Here is a 22,730-nt window from a genome sequence, read left to right on the forward strand (position 1 = left end):
CGAGAGTGACTTTCCACGTGATGCACCGCAGAGCAGCTGATTAGACGCTTCCGAATATTCTCTCTCTCTGTAAAGGGTTCTCACATGGATCTCCGCAAAAACCTTAAGAGTTAAAATTAACAAAACAAAAAAATTAATAAAAGAAAATTAAAAAAACTACTATTTATAATAATTTAAATTTTTCCACATGATATTTATATTTTTATTCAATTCATACTAGTATTTTTTCAATTAACATTCTTTAAATAATTGTTTCCAATAAAATTATTAAAATATTTTTTATTCAAAATTAATCTATCTATTCGTATTTAGAAATATTTTTATAATTTTATTAAATAAAATTACAGGTTAATCTTTTATTAAAATAAACGTTATTTATGAGGTATTAATTAAATTAAAAAAGAGAGGTTCACTTCACCTTGGAAAAGAGTGGAAGACCATGATTTTAGTTACACGGGAAGTATGAGCGGTACGAGTCGAGGGACGGACGTTGGTGGTGGTGGGACCGGTCTTTGTTTTTTGTTTTGTCAGCGGCATTTTCTGATTCTGATAGGGGATGAAAGGCCTCGTTGCAGTGGGAGATTTTAGGTGGGACCCAATATAGGGAAGGTCTGATCTCAATCATATGATCAGTATGAATCGACCCAACCCTTTTTCTTTTTCCTGTTTTTTTTAATTGTTATATGTAATTGGTGAAAGTTTGATAAAAAAAGGAAAGGGGATTGAAAGGATCACGTGACATGGTGAGGATGATAATGCAAAAGTAGTAGCAGTAGTACAAGTGAGTGTAAGTGGGAGTTTTATTTGTTGATGAGGGAGAGATAATGCATGTGCATTAGGCACGTTCATCGACATATTCCTGTAGCCAGCCAGCCTTCTGATCTTTTTAAACATTATTAAACTACTTTCCCAATCAAAGTGGCCATCCCTATTTGTGAAGATTCTGGCTCAACTCAGCTGGACCGACCACTGCTGACAATCTACAGACAGCCATGGAGATAAACCCATTGATCGTTATGATCCCAATTCACGAATTTTATCAGCATTGGTGCGAAATTTCAAGAACAAATGATTGATCCCAATTCCGAAAGCACGTACAAAGCAAGAGAACATGGCTTATCTCAAACAGATGAGCAATCCGGGGGTCCTGTCGGTTTTCACCATTTTACAATGGGAGATTGAACCATGAGCCAATGGTGAAACAGCCAGTTTAAGCCCTATATATAGGATTCATTCTGTTTTTCCTCTTTTTTCAATGAAGACTTCGCGCTGATTTCCTAGCATTAGAATATTTTTCCACAGTTTTTGCTCATTGAAATCAACCTTGAGAAGCAGAAAATTCAGAAAACAAGGCCTTAAAATTGTAAAACTGAAATTCATGTAGGATTTTTTTAATCTTTTTTACTTATACATGTTCCCTGACGTGCAAACATCACATTTGCATCCATCAGGCTCGAAAGTAAAATTCGAATGTAATGACAAAGTGATCTCCCACAACATCTTATGTGTTAGTGATGAAAACCGTGACCTGTGAATTCAAGCACATGCAACAATAGAGTGTAGACAAGAGAATCCTCAAACTGCAATTCCATAATTACTGATTTTTGAAACCTCCTTTGCCAAAGCATTCCGCTCTCGCTTTGCCTCGGAAGCAAGGTTGGAAACCTGCCAAATTAATGATTCCATCTAAGCAATAATTTCCCAAGGAAAACTGCACAGTCATCCATGATTACGGTTTATGCAATCACAGGTACGGGAATAAAGGAACATTGCAATTTCATTATAGCAGTAGCAATATATACTTTGAGACACAAAGTCTGCATGCTAATATTCAGAAAACTTACCTGTGATCTAAATCGAGATGCTTCTCTCCTTGGAAGTTCTCCAAGGATATCCTTCAAGCCTGACGCAACAGAGAATATGGGTTTGTTTTCTCAGCCACATAAATGCTGAAATGTTCAATGCACCTTATTAAGAGAGAAAGTACTTGAATACCTGCTGCTTGTCTTTCAATCTTATAAGCTGAGTGAATCACACTTTGAATCTGCTTGCCTGCGTGCCTGAAACAAAATTGAATATGTCCCAGTGGGAAAATTCAGCCTCAAGAAGCAGAAGTTAATATTCCACTGCATTTCATTTGAAATCACAACCTGAGTTTCTTCCTGCCACGGATCAGCTCTTCTTCGGCTACTGATGCACTCCGCTGGAAACATCAATAGTACATTATCAATTATATAGCACAAAATGCTTAACTAAAGCATTAAGTTGATCTAAGGCAATGATTAACTTATAATTTCTGAGCAGTACACAAAGTTTCTAAGGATATTTTATAATATGTTTACATTTTTTCAAGTTTGTAGCTATGAAAGAATAGGAACTAGATGTGAATGTAATTCCAGGAACTCTATTGAGAAAAAGAAGCTATTCACAGCTATAGACATCAGTACATGAACACTTTGTTGGATGAAAGCTATTTGGAAAATCAGTTCTGCAATTAAAATGTTTCTCCATTCCTGGGGATTAACCAATTTTTCTTCAACACATACAACACTATTTAAAACAGCTCAAGCATATATATGGAAACAGTGAATTCTCTGGTTTCATTTATTAATTACGGCAAGTTCAGATAACATTCCATTTTTACCATTGTATTATTATTAAATAAAGAAAAAATGTTGAGTTAAACGCAAAAGTATCCTAGAATCAGCTGAAACTCCAAGGGAAAAAGGTTCTATTTCATTGACAAACACACATGTAGAAACAACACACTATACACACACAGATGTCCAAAACAATTGATGCATGAAATGACACAAGCACATGATGAAAGAATACTTGTCAACAGTTGTCATCTATTAGATATCCACTACAGAAAGTGTACCTCCAGCTTCACACTTTCAGCCTTAAGGCGGTCAATTGACTGTCTCAGCTCCTTTACTCTAATGTCAGCTTTGGAAAGCCAGGACTGCAACAACAAATAGTAGGAAGTAATTGATAATGTTTTATACTGGGAAGATGCTTGATTGCTTGATGGGGTCCCCCACTACAATCTGATAAAACTTTTTTTTTAAAAAAAATAATCTGATAAAATTCAGAAACATGCTTCGTGAGCAATTGAGTCATGAACAGTTAAAACTGATAAAAATATCACTGCATGGACCAAGATGTGCAAAAAAGAAATAGAAAATCCCACAAACAGAACAAAAATCAATTGTTGAGGGAGACATTCAAACAATATGTCATGGAATTATTAGAAGCTGGAAAAGATGCTCCAACATTAATACAATAGGCAATTCCATCTGTCCCTTGACAATTCATATTTAACATCCTTCTACTGTCGCAAACTTAAATACTTCTTTGATATACTCAATGCAAATTTATAATAGCCGTTTGTTTATAATTTTGCTATGAGAAGTTTGCAACAATCATGAGTACCTAACGGATTCCGCAAATTTATAATAGTCATTTGTTTATACTTTTCCTATGAGAGGTTTGCAACAACCATGAGTAGGAAAGAGATTCCAACTCTCAGCTTAAGCAACAAACTGAGGATGCCGTTGCTGGTATGTGAAAAAAGACTGTATACAGAATTACACAAAGCAATGCCCTGGGTAATCATAAATAAGATAAAATCTTTGCATGCAGATTGAATATCATTTATGTCCTCTTCTTAAATCCAAATTGAGTATACAAATCCATAAGCCAAACAAATACACCAACGGAAAGCACATCGTAAGGACAGAAAGGGGGCACCATAAATCAGGACGAATGCAGACAAACAATATTGACTCACCTCTTCACTCACAAAAAGACGCAAAGTATTGTAATATAGAAAACGCCTTGGCCCTGTGCATTGCAAGTAAATGAAACAAGAACAATTAAGTTTAAATTCTAAATCCAGATTAAAGCAACTTAAGTAGGTTAAGAGAATTGCTTAATAAGTCACTTAAGGATATATGCATAGCTAAGACTTGCGAGGCTAGGAATCCTAAACCTGCTAGTTATCTAAGCAACAACTTTAATGGTTATCATTAAAGCTGGTTATGAGAAAGCAGCACCTCTACACTGTTAGAAAGAGCTAGTTTCAATGAATAACAAGTTATGTCTGCACATTTGCGTGTACATAGTTGCAGCATTTTCGGCATATAACATAAAGAGATAGAGATGGATATAATTGATGCCATTGTTGCAAATACAAGCAAGGAACACGTAAACAGCCTACAAATGTAACAGAACCATACTTTTCAGTACCAGAACTCCCAAGCCAACAGCAACACCACCCGTGATCATTGGATGCGAAGCTGTAATTTTAATCCCCTCTGCAACAAAAAATGTCAAAGCTCAAAACCTTAAAAACTAAAAACCAATAGTCTGTCAGATACAAACAGAATGCGAAAGGATTAGTGCAACAGACCTTTAACTTTGCCAAACGCCATGTTCTCGTAAACAGCAAGCTGGGACTTGACATCCTCAAGTGAATCCTATCAATTAAAAAAAATCACATGAATTCCATTTCTCCTAATTCTCAGCTTAAAATTGAACAAAGGAAAGGATTTTAAGAAGCGAACAATGGTTTGATTGAAATGTGCAGCGGAAGTGGAGCGAATTTCTGAGAGTCGAGATCTAGAAGCTTCGATTGTGGCGTTAATGTTCTGTACAATGATCTTTTGATACACAAGAGCTTGCTCCACTGCGTAATCGATCCATGGAATTGCTTGTTGTAGCACTTTCGATTCACTTTTAGAAGGGAAATCGCTCGGCGGCGGCAGCGGCGTTGACGGCGGTGAATTTGGATTTGACTTATCTTCTGGTGATTCAGAGATTGTTGCCATGGGGAGGTGATTGTGTTTTGCCGTCTCAGGAGCCAATTTCATGGGGAAGTTTTGTTAGAGGCTGGATCCGGCAGTTTTTCCGGGTCAGAATAACCCGCTTGGATGGTTCCTATCTATGCCCCTTTTTTTCACTTTGCTAAATGCTCCCCTGCTTTTGTTTATTTCTTCTAATGCCCAATTTCACTTTTTCTTAACACTCCACCCTCTTTCTTTTTTTTTGGGCAATATTCTTTATTTTTTATTTTTGTTTGAAGTGTTGTTGCGAATTGTGATGCAGTCTTCTAAATTGGAAAACATATATATTTAGATAAAATGAAAAGTTTAATCATATTAATTTCACATTAGTTATAGTGTATATAAAAGCTTTTAATTTTATCACCCAATACAACAATTTTATATATTTTTAAAAATAAATGAGTTTTTTTTTATTTTGCAAGTTCGAAGTTAAGATAAATAAATCATATTGCATTGGCTTATCTTAATAATATAATGTTTTTATTATTTTGTTGATGTCAATATGATTATTATTTATAGTAATAATCTACATTAATGTTCCAGTCCCAATCTTATTTTCTTGATTGGAAATTTCTTTTTCAATATTCATAAATTATAAATAAAATGATCATAATTTTAATACACTTTAATTGAATATTTCCTTATATGGTTTGCTTAGTGTTTCTTATTTAACACTTGATTGTTTTCTTCGACATTCAATTGGGTACATATCTCAATGTTTTTTTTTTTAATATATATAATATTTTTTCACATCCATAATTTGTAATATACTTATTCATTTAGAATTTTTTGTAATTAAAATATATTATTTAAAAAAGTTTTTAAACTATTTTTAAAAATTTTAACAAATTTTTATATTTTTATTGTGTTCAATCAAATATTTGTGCTTATATTTTGAATTAAATAAATTTTTATATTTTTATTTTGAATTAAATAAATTTTTATGATTAATTTATTTAAAATATTATTTATCATTATATATTATGTGACATTAATATGACATATTAACACATCATGATAAATAATGACGTAATATTTTAATGTGACATGATATCATGGTTATATTGTATTATGTACTATATATATTAGCATCAAATTAACATAAAATGATAATATATATTTTAATTAAATGTAATTAATTAACCTTTATTTATAATAACTTAATTAACTACAAAAAAATTTATAAACAGTTAATTGAACGTAATAAAAAAATACTTATTTTTTTTTTAAACAACTCAAAAACCATTTTGAGCATTATGTTTATAATTAGGGTAAAATACCTCAATCCCTAAGTTTTAATCGAATATTCAAACGGATTTATTAGTTTTCAAAATTAACATTTTATCTCTAAACATATATTTCACTAAACACATAGATCTAATCATTAATTAATTATTAATATTTCTATTAGTTTGACAATGTAAAAATATTTAAAAAACTATCATTTATTAATTTTAAAAATTACTATTATATAAATTTATCAAATTTTTATTAATTAAAAAAAAACCTCGATTTGGCTGAGCACTTCTTTGGGAGCTCTGATGCTCCCTCAGGGGCTTTAGTGCTATCAGGGATCATCAATCTGGTGTCTCCAGATGGGTGGTTAGTCGGTGCAAGGAGACACCATCAATCGACATGAGAAAAAAAATAATAAAAAAATAAGTATTTTAGATATTTGATATTTAACATTAACATTGTTTAACGATCAATGCTAATGTTTATTTAAAAATCTAATAAATTTCTCGTATAATTTCGATCAAAATTTAAGAGTATGGTATATTTCACTCTAAATTAATATGTAAAATTTTTATTTGTGAACACATTGCTACGTCTAATTGCTAATTTGATTTTTTAATGAATTAAAACTTGAATATTCATTTACCTTTTCACTCTTGTATACCACAGTGAAAACCATCATTAAATAAAGATAATTTAATTGAAACTCCAGATACGTATATAATAATAATAATGATGATGATTAACATTGATTTTAATTATCAAATTATGTTAATATTATTTTTTATTCTTAACCTATTAGTTAAGAGCTTTCATCGTTTAATTCTTATATGTTAAAAAAAAGAGAGTTAATCCATCATTTTCACTGCTAGAGGAAATTTAAATAACGAATAAGAGAGACAAATGAGTAGAGAGAAGGAGATTATGGAAAATGAATAAGTTTCGTATTTTATAAGAAAGTAATTTTTAAATTGATAAGAATAGTTTTATTAATAATTTTTTAACTATTTCTACATAATTAAATAGTAATTATCATGTTGAAAGGAATCCATAATAGTATTTTTTTTTAAATGACTATTTTGATATCTTTTAAAATAATAATTTCACGAATTAATCATGATTATTAAAAAAGATTAAGAACTTTCAACATTTGAATCTTATACGTCTTAAAATTTATTTTATTTTTAATTAACTAATAATTATAAAAAGTTAGTTTGCCATTATCTAGTGGTAGAGGAAATTTAAAAGGGATAAGAGAGACAGATGCGCAGGGACAGAAAGAAAATATAAAAAATAAGTAGGTTTTGTGTTATCTAAGAAAGTAATTTTAAAATTGACTAAGACCAATTTTATTTAATAACTTTTTTAATATATTTTTACACAATCGAAATAGTCATTATCAAAAGAGATGTGTAATGGTTATTCTCTTTTACATAATAACTATTTTGACTTCTGCTGAAATAATTATTTTAAAAAATAATCATTTCATGAATTAATTATAATTTTAAAAAGAGATTTATAATGGTTATTTCTTTTCCATAATGACTATTTTATCTCTTTTTAAATAATCATACTTAAAAAAAATAATTTTAAGAACTACTCACGATTTTGTAAGCGATTAGGAATAAGGGTGGACTGCTCCATTATCTTGTAACCAAACATGAGATGACACCTTTATATAGAGCGTGACCCGCATGTCACTCAGACGGATAGAAGCTTGTCTTTACCCTTTGACATCAACACTTTCAGACGTTCGACTCTCACTTTTCTCGACGGTTCTCTTCAGCCTCCCCCAATCTTCAAAGGCCCCCTCTCCCCAGCGCATCACCCTAATTTCTCTCTTTCTCTCTATTAATATCTCTTTATTTATCTCAACTGGCGCTTTCCGCCGAAAACCCTTGCGATCCATCTCCCTTCACCATGCTCGAGCTTTCCTCGACACTCTCGACTCACGTTCGGTTGCTACTCCAGTCCCTCACCGAAGCCAACGCTGACTCCATTTTTCGAGAGCTCTGTCAGGTGCTTTCTTTATCTTTCAACGTTTCCGTACTCACACACGCCATTTCGGTATTATTTTATGTTGCATTTCTCAAGATTAGTCTAATCTCTCAAAAAACCCTAAAATTAGGTAAAAGTTAACGTCCGATTTAATGTATATTTATACAATTAGATTGGGTTTTGCTCTCGTTGTAACTTATTTCTTGATCGCGTTGTACTTATTTTTCGTATACAATTAGCTAGCTCGGTGCCGTCTTATCCATAGGGAGAATATATATACAAATGGAAACGGAGACTAAGATACTGGAAGGTTGAAAATTCAGATTGCTCAAATGCGAGCATTTCTGTTGATTTTTCCTTTTTAAAAAAACCCTAGAAACGCTGTCAATATAATTTGTAGCTAATAAAATTTAATCAATTACAGTACCGCATTGCTGGTGCTACTTTTATTTTCCTAAATAAAATTAGATTTAAAAATCCATGAGCTAGGAAACGCTATTGATATTCTTTTCAAGTCAGGTAAGCTGGGTTCCAGTTGTGTTAATGTTGCAGCAGATATAGTAATGAAGAGTGAATTTGTCAAGATTTATAAACTTCTGTGAGGTGTGAGAATGGATATCCTGGTAGTGGTCTCCAAGGGGTTGGGATGGGGTCTTTTGTTTGATTCTTTCCCATTTTACACAATTTTCTTAACGACATACTGATATGGTCTGTTTATTGTGGGTAGTTCATTGAATATGGGATCGAGGGAAGCATTCCGGTGTTGCAAACCTGCTTGGATTTCTTGAATTCTCACAAGACGGATTCAAAGAACTTGCAATCTGACCAAGTTGTAGCAGCAATTTTTAGACATACCATGGACAAGCCAAATTTTTGTACTGTCTTCTGTCAGTCACTAAGAAGTACAGATATCAGTGAGGAATTCCTGCAGAATTTCTCAAAAACTATGCAGTTATCTGTGTCTGAAAAAATTGGCGTTGGTCTTGCTTTGTCTGATTCTGAAAATCCTGACACAAGAATGTGCGGTAAGTTGCATTGTTTGAATGGGCATTGGTTGTTGAAAGGATGTTCTCTTGATTAGTTAGTTTCTTTGACACTGTTGATCAGAATGATGAAAGTAAAGCTTTTGCATTTATTTAGGGAAGAATTTCTGCATGGCTCAGATTCAGGAATTGCATACTAATCCAGCTTCTTTCGATTCTTCCGAGCAAATTCAGAATATTGTTATGTTCCTCCAGTGCTCTGATGCCCTTTCCAAGCATGTAGATTCCTTTATGCAGATGTTATCTTTAGTGCAAGCAAAAGATGTCGCGCAGTTTGTTTTAACTCCAATACTTTCAGATGAATTGCGTGAGGCTAATTTCTTAAGGTACTGATTTTTGCATAGCCATTTCCTTTCTCTCTTCTCCTCCAAACCTGCAGTTAATCATGCAAGCTTTCTAGTCATCATGTTCTGTTCATTATTTCTCCAGTATGTTGTGATAAGCCATCAACTTAAATGCTTGCTCTTTTGTTCCTTTTCTTTTCTGCTGCAGGAATATGGATTTCTTCAGTGAATCTGGAGAAAATGATTTTGATGCTCTTTTAGCAGAAATGGAGAAGGAAATGAGCATGGGGGATATAATTAAGGAACTAGGTTATGGTTGCACTGTTGATGCTGCACGCTGTAAAGATATTTTATCTCTTTGCTTACCCCTGACAGAGATGACCATATCTAGAATACTTGGCACAATTGCCCATACCTATGTTGGGCTTGAGGATAACCCAACAGCATTTTCTACATTTTGCCTGGCCATAGGTTGCAGCACTTCATCTGAGTTGCCTCCATTGTGCTCCTGGAACATTGATGTTCTTATAAAAACTATAAAGCAGCTTGTGAGTTATGCATTTTTTGCTTTCTGTAATTCTATTTTCTTCCAATTTGCTAATTGCTGTTTTTAGAAGAAACATATTTTCTATACTTTTGAAATGCATCTGAATTCAGGCTCCTGGTACCAACTGGATTCGAGTTATTGAAAACCTGGATCATGAGGGTTTCTACATTCCTAATGAGGCGGCATTCTCCTTTTTCATGTCTGTATATCGACATGCATCCCAGGTATTATTGTTTTTATTTTGGCATGTGTCAAGTTGCATGCATGTTGTATTGCTTTAGTTTTTTTAATCATTATTTTTCATTTGTTTAATTAATCTGTGGAATTGAGTTGTGCAGGAACCCTTTCCTCTCCATGCCATTTGTGGGTCTGTATGGAAGAATATTGAAGGTCAGCTATCTTTTCTAAAATATGCTGTATCAGCACTGCCAGAAGTATTTACCTTTGCCCATTCTTTGAGGCAGCTGGTAAGAGCTCAATGCAAATGTGGTCTTACCTTTTCTTCTTCTCGTCACCATATTTGCAGTAAGAATACTGATCAATCTTGCAGGCCTATATGGATGCCGTGCATGGCCATAAGCTTCACCTTGGAAATGCAAATCATGCCTGGATGTGTCTTGACCTCTTAGATGTACTGTGTCAACTAGCTGAAAGGGGTCATACAAGCTTTGTTCGATCAATGCTTGATTATCCTTTAAAACACTGCCCCGAAGTCCTGCTTCTTGGGATGGCACATATTAATGTACATATCTATAATATCACATATGTGGTAATGCTGTGCAATCTTTCTTATTTGCATCTTTGTTTTTGGGTTGATAAATTTTGCATCTATACTTGCAGACGACTTATAATCTCCTCCAGCATGATGTGACTAACACAGTTTTTCCAATGATAATTAAAAATGCCCTGGGTGCTGGTATGATAGTTCAACTTTGGCACGTGAACCCTAATCTTGTCTTGCGTGGATTTGTAGAAGTACACAACACTGAGCCAGACGGCATGATTAGAATTCTGGAAATTTGTCAAGAGTTAAAGGTAAATTTGGATCGTCATTGATGTTCCTTTTCTACTGCATCACGCTGTGAGAGAACGTTTCTGCTGCATCAGACTGCTGATTATGTCATGTTCCTCCTTCTCCTCCTCCTCCTTCTCCTCCTCTGTGTGTGTGTGTGTGTGTGTTTAAGTTATCTTCAATATTGATTTCATAATTTATTGCTTACAAAGATTGCTTCAGGATTTTAGTTTGTGTGTTACATTCTGTGTTCTATCTTTGGTAATCTCTCTTGTATCTTATCATGTTTCCTATCTACTTTTTCAGATTCTATCATCGGTGTTGGAGATGATACCTTTTCCTTCTGGCATCAGATTAGCGGTCCTTGCTTCTCAGAAAGAGGTTCTAGATCTTGAGAAGTGGTTGGGTAGTAACCTGAATACATATAAAGATGTTTTTTTTGAGGTAATAACGAGTCCTCCACACCCATACCTCTGGTGGCTGTATGATTTCTGAGCTATTAGTTATCAGAATGTTTAGGTTGACATGCATGGTGCGATTTTCAGGAGTGCCTAAAGTTCCTGAAGGAGATACATTTCGGTGGATCACAGGAGTTTTCTGCCAAACCTTTCCATCATGCTACTGCTGTTTTAAATCTTTATTTGGAAGCTAGTTCTACCTTTTTCAAGGTATTATTTCTACTAGGTTATTCTTATGATTCCAATTTAACATGTTTTTATCTGTACACTAATTGCTTTCCCTTTGTGTTTCCTATTCAGGTCCTTAAAGCTAATACTGGGATGATAGCCTCTACTCAGCTTCTCGAGGAAATGGAAAGGTTGCACGCAATGATTATGGATTCTAATCCAAAGCTGCAAAATGGTGGGACCACAGATTCGTCAACCTCTGATGGATATGGAGATGATATTGAGGCAGAAGCAAACTCTTACTTTCATCAAATGTTTTCTGGTCAGTTGACCATTGATTCAATGGTTCAAATGCTTGCACGATTCAAGGAATCTTCTGTGAAAAGGCATGTTGTTGCTTCAGTACCATTCGCAGATTTTGCTTTCATTTTTTGAGATATTTTCTTAGCTTTGATAGTATATTCTTGTCTGTAGGTCTTTTTAATGGGTTATCTAATTGTTTCAATTTCCATGCATTGAGTTGATTCTTGTTTTTGGTCAAGTGAGGAAGGATCTTGTATCTTTTTATTCCACATTCTATGTCTGCTGTTACTTTTGTCATCATTTGAAAACTTAACTCTTACAAGAAATTTCGTGTCTAAGAGATGATGATGTAATGGGCTGTTTAATATTGACAGGGAACAATCGATATTTGAGTGCATGATTGCAAATCTGTTTGAAGAATACCGGTTTTTCCCCAAGTATCCTGAAAGACAGCTCAAAATCGCTGCGGTTCTCTTTGGTGAGTTATTATAAAATATAATTCTAATAAACCAGTCGGTGTCCTAGTCAATAATTGTTGCAGATCTTTATTACATATGTATGAGGTTTGGTAACTGCTTGTGTCATGGCAGTTGTAGTGTTCAAATTCTGCCATCACCTTTGTCTTTCTTAGAGGTATGCTTTGTGAAGTCCTTATCTAAGTACTCCATCAAAGATCAATCTGTTAAAAGCATGTGTAGCATATGGAATACTAAGAATCCAATTGATTGGCACATTCTGATTCAAAAGTTCTGTGTTTAACTTGATGGTCATGTTTGCTATTGAGGTAGAACTTTAGTTGTCTAGTCTATACAGTATTTGTGGTTTTATTTTCTTCAACTTACTACTTAGTTTTCTGACAGACATATACGTATTTTTTGTTGTTAGATGGCTCTGGATAATTTTCAGACTCTTTTATCAAGCACCGGTAATATATACGCACTTTCTCTTTGAACTTATGTTGTGCCTTTGCACATATTTCAGGCTCTGTAATCAAGCAGCAGCTTGTAACTCACCTCACCCTTGGAATTGCCTTGCGTGGTGTTCTAGATGCATTGCGTAAACCTGCAGATTCAAAAGTTAGTGTTATTTCTTAGCAATAGTCTTTTCTTCTTTCTCTTCATTGGTTGTTGCCCACAAAGGTGTAAAGGAATTCTCTAATTGATGGTGTTAACGAATGGCTGATGGCCTATTTGCATGTACAGATGTTTTTGTTTGGAACCAAGGCGTTGGAGCAGTTTGTGGATCGTCTGATTGAGTGGCCACAGTATTGCAACCATATTTTACAGATATCTCACCTGCGTGCCACTCATTCAGAGCTTGTTGCTTTCATTGAACGAGCTCTTGCCAGGATTTCATCAGGGCAGTTGGAATCAGATGGGAGCAACAATCCCTCTGTTCAACACCAAGTTTCCTCTCAGGTGACCTCAGGAAATGGGGAGGTAAAACCATAGTGTTTGTTTTTGTTTCATACGATACAATTTAAATTTACAAATAACAGTGTCACAAAATAAATATTACAATGTTTTGCTGCCTATGAATGATAAGCAATTTGGTCTGCATCTAAGAGTTTCAGTAGAATATTATGACAATGACATTATATTAAGATGGTATCATTGTACAGGAATTGAGTTTTGAACAAGTTGATTCTTTCCTCTATGTAGCTGGCACTGGAGATCATTCTCTTTAGATCCATGCTATAAATCTTAAAATGTAAAAGACATGTTTTTGATTTTATGCTGTAAACTAAAAAAAAGGGAAAAAGTACAATCTCTTTGGTTGGCAAAGTAAAAAATGATAAATAATCTGTACCTTGCTGATAATATGATCACCATTATGTTTGGATTTTCCGGTTAAGAGAATTGTCCTGGATTTTTGTTATATAGGTTTTTATTTGATCTGTGCAATATGATTTGTTTTTATCTTTTTTGTCTAAAATTGTCACCATTGCAGTTAAATAGCTCTAGCATTGCTCAGCCTGGGCCACAGCTTTCTTCTCCGCATCAGCTTCAGAGGCATGATAGTTCTCTTGATGACCGTAATAAACTCCCTGCTACATCATCCAATGATGTGAAACCACTTCTGTCTTCTGTAGGCCAGCCTTCAGTTGCTCCCTTGAGTGATGCTTCCAGCATTCATAAAGTATGCCTGGTGACTTTGTGTTTCTGATGCATGTGGAATTTGTTCTCTAGAACTAATATTATTGCCAAAATTGCAGCTGCAGAATGCAGTCAGTGGTTCATCTATGCTGTCTTCTTCCCCTGGTTTTGTTCGTCCTTCTCGAGGAGTTACTTCTACTAGTAATAATTTTCCGTAGCTTAATGGCTTTATTTTGTTCTATTTAGTTTGCATTGGGATGTTTCATTTGGAGTCTTCCATAAAACATTTACATCTGGACATGCTTACGCACCAATCTTTTTTTTTTTTTTTAATTTCAATACAGGATTTGGCTCTGCTTTGAACATTGAAACACTAGTGGCTGCTGCTGAGAGAAGAGAGACTCCCATTGAGGTATTTAATGAACCTTTATCTTTCTTCCATTCAAATTGTTAATGGAAGTGCATAATCAGCACGTATATCATAGTTTTTGTTTTGTGCTTCTGCAACGAACAGCTTGGAAAGAATAAAAGTTTATATTAATTGATGATGGTAGCTATCTAACCATAGGTAACTTTGGTCTTGGGATGTGCTGATTTGAGATAAGGATTTATAATAGACTACGATGAAGATGCCAACAACATTCAAGTTAACTGTTTAGTTCAATTTGGCATGGTTATATGAATTGTAAGGTTATGGACCATTGGTATGCTTCTACCTGCTCAGGCTTACAAGTTTGAAGGTGAAAGAGAGCATGAGCAAATTGGTGGAAAGTAGGAGAGTCAGTTCTCTCCTCTACCTTATTTGGGACTGGGAAGGGTAGAGCAGTGAGTTTATGTTATGTTATCATTTTACCCTGGTTTAAAGTCATCACTAAAATAGTTTTGAGGGATAAAAAAGTGATCACAAGCTAAAATCTTTAAAGTGGAATATTTGACTCTCCAGTACTTTTGAGCGGAGGGCATTTAGAGAGGGATAATATGAGGGATTGGGAGGGGTTCAGTTCACCTTCATACTCTCTTTCCTCCATTCAAAAACTCCAGGATAGTGTAAATCCTTTAGTCTGTTCTAGTTTCAGGTTCCCTTTTATTAAAATATTAACCAACCCAATGATGGTCGTGGGGATGTTTTTGCTTTTTTGATAATGTCCATTTTGCTTTGGTGGTTGTATTTGTAATTGTCAATCAGAATTTCTATCTCTTTGTTTTAGCTGTTTGTATGGTTTAGTACTGCAAACTTAATCCTCCTCTTAATCTGGATTCTATTTACAGGCTCCAGCATCAGAGATTCAAGACAAGATATCATTTATAATTAATAATATTTCTGCTGCCAATATTGAAGCTAAAGGGAAAGAGTTCAATGAAATTTTGAAAGAGCAGTACTATCCTTGGTTTGCAGAATATATGGTTATGAAAAGGTCAAACTTTGATACTCTTCATTTACATATGTTCACTCATGCGTCTTTCTGCATGGTGTGCATGTTTTCACTATATTTCCTGCTCATCTTTGTACAATTGAATTAACTTAATCATGTTCTGCTAATTTTATTGCAGAGCAAGCATTGAACCAAACTTTCATGATTTGTATTTGAAGTTTCTTGACAAAGTTAATTCAAAGGCTTTGAATAAGGAGATTGTCCAAGCTACATATGAGAACTGCAAGGTTTCTGTCTTTTAAGTAATTTAGCATGCATTGAGATTTATTTGACCAAATAGCAGAAAAAATATTTATTATTCCATTTATGTTGTTAGGTTTTGTTGGGATCAGAGCTTATAAAATCAAGCTCTGAGGAGCGGTCATTGCTAAAAAATTTGGGTAGTTGGCTTGGGAAGTTAACTATTGGCCGGAATCAAGTTTTGAGGGCTCGTGAAATAGATCCCAAATCTCTGATTATAGAGGTACTTGTATCTTAAGTTTATTTTAGTTGGTTTTATGCCATAAGGTTCAGTCATTCATATGTTCATTGAGGACTATCCAGTATATTTCATGGTCCGATTATTTGAATTTATCCTTTTTGTTTTTGTTCTTATTTTGTGCTCGTTCCAGGCATTTGAGAAGGGATTGATGATTGCAGTTATTCCATTTACTTCAAAGGTATGATTATTTTTATGATTAACTTAGTTTCTTGTTCAGAACTTAAGTTGTGAATTTTTAAAAATCTGTTACCTTTTGCAGATTCTTGAGCCATGTCAAAGCAGTCTGGCATATCAACCCCCTAATCCCTGGACCATGGGCATTCTGGCATTACTAGCTGAGATTTATTCAATGCCAAACTTGAAAATGAACCTCAAGTTTGACATAGAGGTATTGACATATGTTTTAAGCACGCATATGAAGTCAAGGTCTTTTTTCCCTCATTATTGTAGCTTGACTCACAGAAGCTTGGTAATCTATTAATTTATCTGCCTACTGTGTTTTCATGGTGATTTAGGTTCTATTCAAGAATCTTGGTGTGGATATGAAGGACATAACACCTACTTCTCTTCTCAAGGATCGCAAAAGAGAAATTGAGGGGAATCCTGATTTTTCTAATAAAGATGTTGGAGCTTGCCAGCCCCAGATGGTTGCCGAAGTTAAATCAGGAATAATTTCTCCACTTAATCATGTTGAACTACCTCTTGAGGTTGCTAGTCCACCTAATTCTGGTGGCCACACACATTTATTATCTCAGGTTTGTTTCTTCAGTACTTTATCATCGCTGTCAGCAGTTATTACAGGTGTGTTAATGTGTTATTTCTTTGAGTTGTTTTAGTATGCTGGTCCCTTGCGTCTTTCTTCTGGTGCATTGATGGAGGATGAGAAACTAGCAGCTTTAGGCTTGTCTGATCAGCTTCCTTCTGCACAAGGGCTATTTCAAGCCACTCCATCACAGTCACCTTTTTCTGTTAATCAGGTTGCTTTTTTTTTTCCCATCCTTCAATGATCTATGAATTATTTAACTTTTTTGTTTATTTCAATTGTTGCTTCTTGTCTTCTTTGTAGCTCTCTGCCGCAATACCTAACATTGGAACTCATGTTATTATCAATCAGAAGCTCAGTGCTTTGGGCTTGCACTTGCATTTTCAGAGGTTTGATGCCATTTCCATATTAATTCTTTCCTGCTTGTTGTATACATTGCTTGGTCTTGGCGATGAACTCCAAACATCATGTGTTGCAGGGTGGTTCCAATTGCAATGGATAGAGCTATCAAGGAGATTGTGGCTGGTATTGTTCAGCGCAGTGTTTCTATTGCAACTCAAACAACAAAGGAGCTTGTGTTAAAGGTCTGTAAAGTCAACTCAGTAAAGCTTTAGATCCAAGTACTTGGTTGATAGCAATACTATTGCAAATTGATCTTTCCTTCTTTATTATTGTTTATTATTGTTTATTATTGTTGTGTTTCTTGAATTAATGCCCATGTTTGATGCTTTTTTTTTTGGCACTTGTTTCAATTCATTTTGTTAGGGCAATAAGATGACTTTCCGATTGTTTTGTCTCCATAATAGCTCCACTGTTTTTGGCTCGTTATGAAAAATTGTCTGTTACTACTTTTATGTTTTCTAGTGTTGCTTTTCATCACTTCATCTATTTATAGTTTCTGTTTCTTCTCACTACAATTGGATAGCTTTTTGTCAAGCTTCTGTTTATTTGGTTTAGATTTGTCTCGCACCAGTGTACATGTGAAAATGCTCTGGAATCATCTTGGAACAATTACGATGCTTTGAACAAGCCATTCAATCATTATTCTTAGCTTAATATCATTTTAATCAAATGCAATGTAGGATTATGCTATGGAATCAGATGAGACACGGATCTATAATGCAGCACACTTGATGGTTGCAAGTTTGGCCGGAAGTCTAGCTCACGTAACATGCAAGGTTTTATCACAAAACAAGCCTTTCATTTTATCTTTTTCCCTTTTTCGAAGTTTTTTTTTGTAGTGCTTTTTTGTGGTCATTTTTTATATTCCATCAGATGGTTTTAATCTTTCTTTATGGTGTTCTAGGAACCCTTACGTGGCTCTATATCAAGTCAACTAAGGAGTTCACTTCAGGGTTTGAATGTCGCGAGTGATCTTCTGGAACAAGCTGTGCAGCTTGTTACCAATGATAACCTTGATCTTGGCTGTGCGGTCATTGAACAGGCTGCTACTGATAAGGTCTGCTTGTTGCCATCGATCTATGTATTTTGTGCTCATGTTCATTGAACAGATAGGCTCAATCTGTTGTTCATGGAATTGGTTTTAAGTTCATTTTCTTTTATTTTTATAAATCTTGTTGATTACGTTCATATTAGTGATTCTGAATGCTCCAATGAAAAGAATGCTTCTCGTGCAAAAGTTAAAGTTGCTATGGTCTTTCAATGCTGTACTATTGGATTCAGATTTGGTTTTCTACGCTTCCTTCTCTATTGTAATGTTTGGTTCATATGGGAGTTTTGCCTGCATGGATGGAGGTCTTCTGCATGTGGCTGGTTTTTAGGAAACGATATATGGTGAATGAATTTCACTTATTTTAGACTCTTCCTGGTTCTAACTTTTATCTTTCTTTTTCCTTTGACTTTAATATATAGGCAATACAAACCATTGATGGAGAAATAGCTAATCAACTTGCTTTAAGAAGAAAGCATAGGGATCCCTCATTTTTTGATCCAAGCATGTATGGACAAGGTTCTATGGGTGTTGTGCCTGAGGCTCTTCGACCTAAACCAGGTCACTTGTCTCTGTCTCAGCAGCGGGTTTATGAGGTATTCATATGATTAACCATTTGCATGAGGATTGCCTTGGTTTTACGAATAAAGGCACTGAGAGTTGCTCCTCCCCTCTTATCTCTTAGGATTTTGTTCGGCTTCCTTGGCAAAATCAGTCTGGTCAGAGCTTACATTCTATGTCTGCTGGTCCCTCAAGCTTATCTGGTGATGGTGGTCTCACTGGCACATTTGGTTCAACATCAGGGCAAGTTACCCCTGGTTACGCATCCAGCCAAGGAAACTTGGGACAATTGGATGTTGCTTCTAAGGCAATTGAATCTTCCTCAGCTGCACTTTTGAGGTGTTACATTTTTAATGCTGCTTTGGTTTCAATGATGTTTTTTTTTCTGGTTTTGTTGTTGCTGATCTATTTGAACTCTTTTTGTTTCAGTGCTTCCTCAATTCATATTGGCTCAGCAGCTGGTCTTACCCAGCAGACTACTGAAAACGATCCTCTCAATGCTTCTTTCTCTTCTACAATTTCAGCCCCTGAGTTACATTCAGTGGATACCACTGATGCTGTAAAAGTGAGAAATTTTATATGGGTGATTTTTGGTACTGGTAGAGAGACTCATGCTTTTTACTGATACATGCTCCCAACTTGTTGCTAGGAATTGGGACCTACAGCACAACCATTACCTTCACCGGCTGCCTCTGACCGTCTAGGAAGCAGCATCTCTGAAACTTCACTGAGCACAAGGGATGCATTGGATAAATATCAGATTGTTGCTCAGAAGGTTGCATATGACTGCTTTTATTTCTGGTTTCTTTTTTGCTCTACTTATTCCTTTATCTTTTGGGGTGGGGGAGAATTTGGCACTTGCATGGATGACTCTGTTGTCTGACCAGAACAAGCGGGTCATAATGTCATGGTGGATAAGATGCCTTTTCATAATCTTCTCCTTCATTTGTATTCCTTTTTCACTGCTTGATTTTTTTTTTTAATTTGAGGGAGGGGGATTTGAACCTTGCTCTCTAGGCAGGGGGATCATGCACCAATCAATGAGCCAAATGCTCGGGTGCCACTGCTCGATTGTTGTGGGAGATGCATATTTTTATCTACAATGATCTTAATGGTTGTATCTTTGCAATTCTTGGATCTCCTGTCAAAGGGAGACTGATGCACAACACGAAACATAGTTTCCCACACAAGTATAGGAAGGAGATCCGTCAGCTATAGAGCTCCCATTCCTTTTAATTTTGTGTTCTTATCTACTTGAGTTTGAAATATTTTCAGTATGTTTCTGACTCTGTCAAATGTCTTCAGTTGGAAACTTTGGCGACAAGCGATGCTAGAGAAGCTGACATTCAGGTATGTTTTAATCTTCTTCTGCTTGTATGCACTGCAGCTATATATATATCAGATTATTGAAATATGAGTGCCAAAAATTTGCTATTGTTTAACTTGTTCCCTCCATGTATCTGTCTCTTCTGCTTTCATGTTCTTCCTTGGCACCTACACTTGTTGGTCAAAACAAGTTGTTATTTCCTGAAATGAATTCTCATTTTTGTTTGGTTATATTGTTTGAAAAACTGTTATTTAGTTGTTGACATTTTTGTAGGGAGTGATCTCTGAGGTACCTGAAATTATACTCAGATGTGTAAGTCGGGACGAGGCTGCATTGGCTGTGGCTCAAAAGGTGTTCTAATGATTGTGGGGCAGAAGTGTTTTTTGCTGGTTACTTTTTTTTTTCAAATGATTCTCATCCTTGACTGCTCCCAATGTTTATACAGGTTTTCAAGGGCTTATATGAGAATGCATCAAACAGTCTTCATGTTAGTGCCCATCTTGCTATTCTGGCTGCTGTCCGTGATGTTTGCAAGCTTGCTGTTAAGGAGCTTACTAGTTGGGTATGTTCTATTCCACATTCTTGTCTTTGGAAGATGTTTAGACCTTGGAGGCTTGTTTTCCTTGGTGTATAACAGCAGCCGAGTTGCATTTTTACCTCCTAATGTTAGTTGTGATATCCATTAGCTCCACTGCTTTGGATTTTAAACTTGTCACTGGTTTTACTTGTAAAGCAAAAAGGAACACTGCTATAAAAGTTGTTAGTCTCTTGCTGCTTCCATGAAAAAAACTCTACATCTAACAGCGATTGTTAGGACATAATAGGTAATGTGATGTTTTCTGACTGAGTGGGTTTGCTAGATAAGCTATTCTGCATTTTTTGGCTTTTGGCTTCACCTCTTTTTGGTTTGTTCTTCTCTTTTTACATACGTCTAGAATTGTCTTCTCCATCTGTGTTGATTGTCCATGCTCTCTTACAGGTGATATATTCAGACGAGGAGCGAAAGTTCAACAAGGATATCATGGTTGGCCTTATTCGAAGTGAATTGCTGAACCTTGCGGAGTACAATGTTCATATAGCAAAACTTATTGATGGAGGAAGGAATAGTATGTGTTAGGAATTTTCTTTTTACTTAACAAAATTCTAAATAATTTAACTCAGCTAATCAAGTTAAATATGCAGAAGCTGCGATGGAATTTGCGATGTCCCTTCTTCAAACTTTGATCACTGATGAATCCAGAGTCATCTCAGAACTCCATAATCTTGTGGATGCACTGGCTAAGGTTGGTCATCCTTCTCTTTGTTATCTAATTTTTTCCTTTCTTTTTCTTCTTTGCTCTCTCTCTCTCTCTCTCTTTCTCCCTCACTTCTTCCGTTCCTTTTTTTTTCTAGATTCTCTCTTATTTTTTCTGAACTTGCAGGCTGCTTCAAAACCTGGATCTCCTGAATCATTGCAACAGTTGATCGAGGTGATCAGAAATCCTTCTGCTAGTGTGGGTGCTTTATCTAGTGCCGCTGCTGGGAAGGAGGATAAGGCTAGGCAATCTAGAGACAAAAAGGTCAATGGTTCATCCATGGTATTGCATTGTTCTTAAGTCTATTAATATTTCTTCTGACCTGAAATCGTTCTCTTGAAGCAGGTACCTGGGCACACATTGGCTAATAGGGACGATAATAGCAATGTGGAGAATCTAGAACCAGATCCTGCTGGCTTCAAGGAGCAGGTGACCTTAATTGCTTCTCTCTGCCCCTTTTTTTTTAATTTGTTTCGAGGTCTAAGAAGGAATTGTGAGAATGCTTTGTGCATATTATAGATTTCACTAATAATCTGATGGAGTTAAAAGTATCGTATTGATGAGAGTGGAAAATTTGGGAGGATGTTAAGTGTATTTGAGAAAATGGTAAACCTAGTGGTGTTATGTTCTTGAACAAAAATGCCTATTAAAAGCTCAATGAATTGGGTCCTCTGCACAGAGTAATAGTATGTTGTATCTTTTGTCAAAGTATTCCCCACTGAGACTGCAACCATCTCAAAATTAAAGCAAGCAATCTTTGGCCTGCCTCCTGCCACAATGAGTGGTGTACACATATTATTATTGTCCTAATATGGTCTGAGAATGTTTCAAAATTACAGTAGTCACCACCTTTGATTCTATGGAGGTTGAGATTTTTTAATAGGATGGGGCTGATTTACGTTTTTAAACTACTACTTGCATCCTGTTACATATGTGCCTATTTTTTTTTATATTTTGCTTCATGATGCAAGTACTTCTTCCTGCAGGCATGCAGCATTCATATTGTTGTTACTCTAATCATATATCTTCCCTATGTATCTTGTCTCTCTCTTTCCATCACTCCTTTTTCTTGTGTCCTTTGTCTCCCCCATCCTGCCCTCCCTTTTTTCTCCTTACATGTGTAGGGAAAGTGGGCCCATTATGAAATTCTTAGTCGTTAATTTCTCTCGAAAATCTTGTAGGTTTCCATGCTGTTTGCAGAATGGTACCAGATATGTGAGATTCCTGGTGCAAATGATGGACCTTGTAATCATTACATTGTGCAATTGCATCAAAATGGACTGCTCAAAGGGATGATATGACAGAACGCTTTTTTCGCATTATCACGGTGAATCTCTTCCCCTGCCCCCCTTTCTTCTCACTCTCTCTCTCTCTCCACCCTCCCCCCCCTCCCCCTTTTCCCTTCTTGTTACATATATTGACCAGAGA

The 22,730-nt window shown here is 35.4% G+C and overlaps 2 protein-coding genes across 2 annotated transcripts; one reads left to right on the forward strand and one right to left on the reverse strand.

Annotated features, from left to right (window-relative positions):
* Positions 1-1,361: 1,361 nt before the first annotated feature.
* On the reverse strand, positions 1,362-4,905 carry LOC110413904 (alanine-tRNA ligase). The gene is made up of 9 exons (XM_021424928.2): positions 4,569-4,905; positions 4,415-4,481; positions 4,242-4,319; positions 3,794-3,846; positions 2,882-2,965; positions 2,151-2,203; positions 1,996-2,060; positions 1,845-1,903; positions 1,362-1,665 (listed from the first exon to the last, which is right to left on the reverse strand). Exons 1-9 carry the CDS (start codon positions 4,872-4,874, stop codon positions 1,576-1,578), a joined length of 855 nt encoding a protein of 284 aa, XP_021280603.1. The 5' UTR covers positions 4,875-4,905; the 3' UTR covers positions 1,362-1,575.
* Positions 4,906-7,805: 2,900 nt separating this feature from the next.
* Positions 7,806-22,626, forward strand: LOC110414525 (transcription regulator). The gene is made up of 40 exons (XM_021425766.2): positions 7,806-8,102; positions 8,809-9,106; positions 9,222-9,450; positions 9,617-9,956; positions 10,066-10,179; positions 10,294-10,422; positions 10,506-10,697; positions 10,796-10,990; positions 11,274-11,411; positions 11,513-11,635; positions 11,726-11,979; positions 12,271-12,374; positions 12,878-12,972; positions 13,099-13,335; positions 13,847-14,035; positions 14,112-14,193; positions 14,337-14,404; positions 15,262-15,407; positions 15,544-15,652; positions 15,742-15,888; positions 16,037-16,084; positions 16,166-16,294; positions 16,422-16,661; positions 16,743-16,883; positions 16,973-17,058; positions 17,148-17,253; positions 17,752-17,847; positions 17,976-18,128; positions 18,542-18,715; positions 18,805-19,019; positions 19,110-19,245; positions 19,330-19,455; positions 19,986-20,030; positions 20,281-20,358; positions 20,453-20,569; positions 20,987-21,113; positions 21,190-21,290; positions 21,429-21,566; positions 21,648-21,731; positions 22,484-22,626. The coding sequence occupies exons 1-40, from the start codon at positions 8,004-8,006 to the stop codon at positions 22,601-22,603; spliced, it is 5,748 nt and encodes a 1,915-aa protein (XP_021281441.2). The 5' UTR covers positions 7,806-8,003; the 3' UTR covers positions 22,604-22,626.
* The last annotated feature ends 104 nt before the right edge of the window (positions 22,627-22,730 follow it).

Source organism: Theobroma umbraticum, unplaced genomic scaffold, assembly GCF_002168275.2.
Source record: "Theobroma umbraticum cultivar Fairchild unplaced genomic scaffold, ASM216827v3 scaffold_4.1, whole genome shotgun sequence".
NCBI classification, from domain to species: Eukaryota; Viridiplantae; Streptophyta; class Magnoliopsida; order Malvales; family Malvaceae; genus Theobroma; species Theobroma umbraticum.